Source organism: Antrostomus carolinensis, unplaced genomic scaffold (genome assembly GCF_000700745.2).
Source record: "Antrostomus carolinensis isolate BGI_N321 unplaced genomic scaffold, ASM70074v2 scaffold29866, whole genome shotgun sequence".
In the NCBI taxonomy this organism is placed as follows: domain Eukaryota; kingdom Metazoa; phylum Chordata; class Aves; order Caprimulgiformes; family Caprimulgidae; genus Antrostomus; species Antrostomus carolinensis.
The window spans coordinates 5,428-6,253 of record NW_010320265.1 but is presented as its reverse complement, the minus strand read 5'-3'; the positions used below and the strand labels follow the sequence as shown (position 1 = coordinate 6,253).

At 62.0% G+C, this 826-nt stretch overlaps 1 protein-coding gene across 1 annotated transcript in view; it reads right to left on the bottom strand.

Moving 5' to 3' along the window:
- Positions 1-335: 335 nt before the first annotated feature.
- The window catches only part of NOX5 (NADPH oxidase 5), a gene marked incomplete at its 5' end in the record, with an annotated part of 5,237 nt that continues 4,746 nt past the window's right edge, over positions 336-826 (bottom strand). Inside the window, 2 exons of the mRNA XM_029085337.1 lie at positions 336-467; positions 707-825. Of these exons, the coding sequence (XP_028941170.1) occupies positions 336-467; positions 707-825 (251 nt within the window). The remainder of the gene's footprint in view (positions 468-706; position 826) is intronic.

The following is an 826-nucleotide window of genomic DNA, read 5'->3' as shown; positions in this document are numbered from 1 at the left end:
AAAGCCCTGCAATGTGATGGAGGACATTCATCCCCTCCATCCCAAAGGGCTCCATCCCAAAGCCCTACAAGGTGCTCCAGGACACCCACCTCCTCCACCCCAAAGGACCACAGGACCCCATCCCCTCCAGGCTCCTGTCCCCTCCACCCCAAAGCCCCATGGTTCAGCTCATCCCCTTCCCCTCTCCATCCCCTGCTCTCTGGGCATCCCACCATCCCCAGCTCTGACCAAGGGGCAGCCAGGAGCCACCATGGCCAGTACAGCAGGAACCAGGGCTGGTGCCCATCACCCCGGGTCAGGGCTGGCCGGGGTGGGCAGAGAGGCAAGAGGGGGTGTCAGAAGTTCTCTTTGAAGAAGCGGAAGCCGAAGTGCTCACAGTGCACCCTGATGACTTTGGCAAGTGCTGGTGAGCCGCAGAAGAAGACCTGGACTTTCCCTCTCTTCTCCTCCGCCACCTTCCCAAACACCTAGAGCCCAGGTGAGAGGAGAAGAGGAGATGGTGGCACAGCCCGTTCCCACCCGGCACAGCTCAGCGTCCCCCAGCCCCAAGGGCACTCGCTTTCCCATGGGAGGGAGAGGCTTCCCCATGTCTGGACGTCCTGGTCCATCCTCCAGCTCTCCCATGGTGTCCCCCTTGAAGAGCAGGTTCTTGGGACCTGGCTCCCTTCCCATGAGCATCATCTTGGTGACTATGCAGCTCCCTCACCTTGCTCCAGTCAGGGCGGCCAGGTTGGGTCCTGGTCCTCAGCCCTGTGATCGAGTCCCTCTGCTCCTTGGCAGCCAGCAGGTCCAGGGCCATCTGCAGCCCGGTGGCCTTCATGTCGTT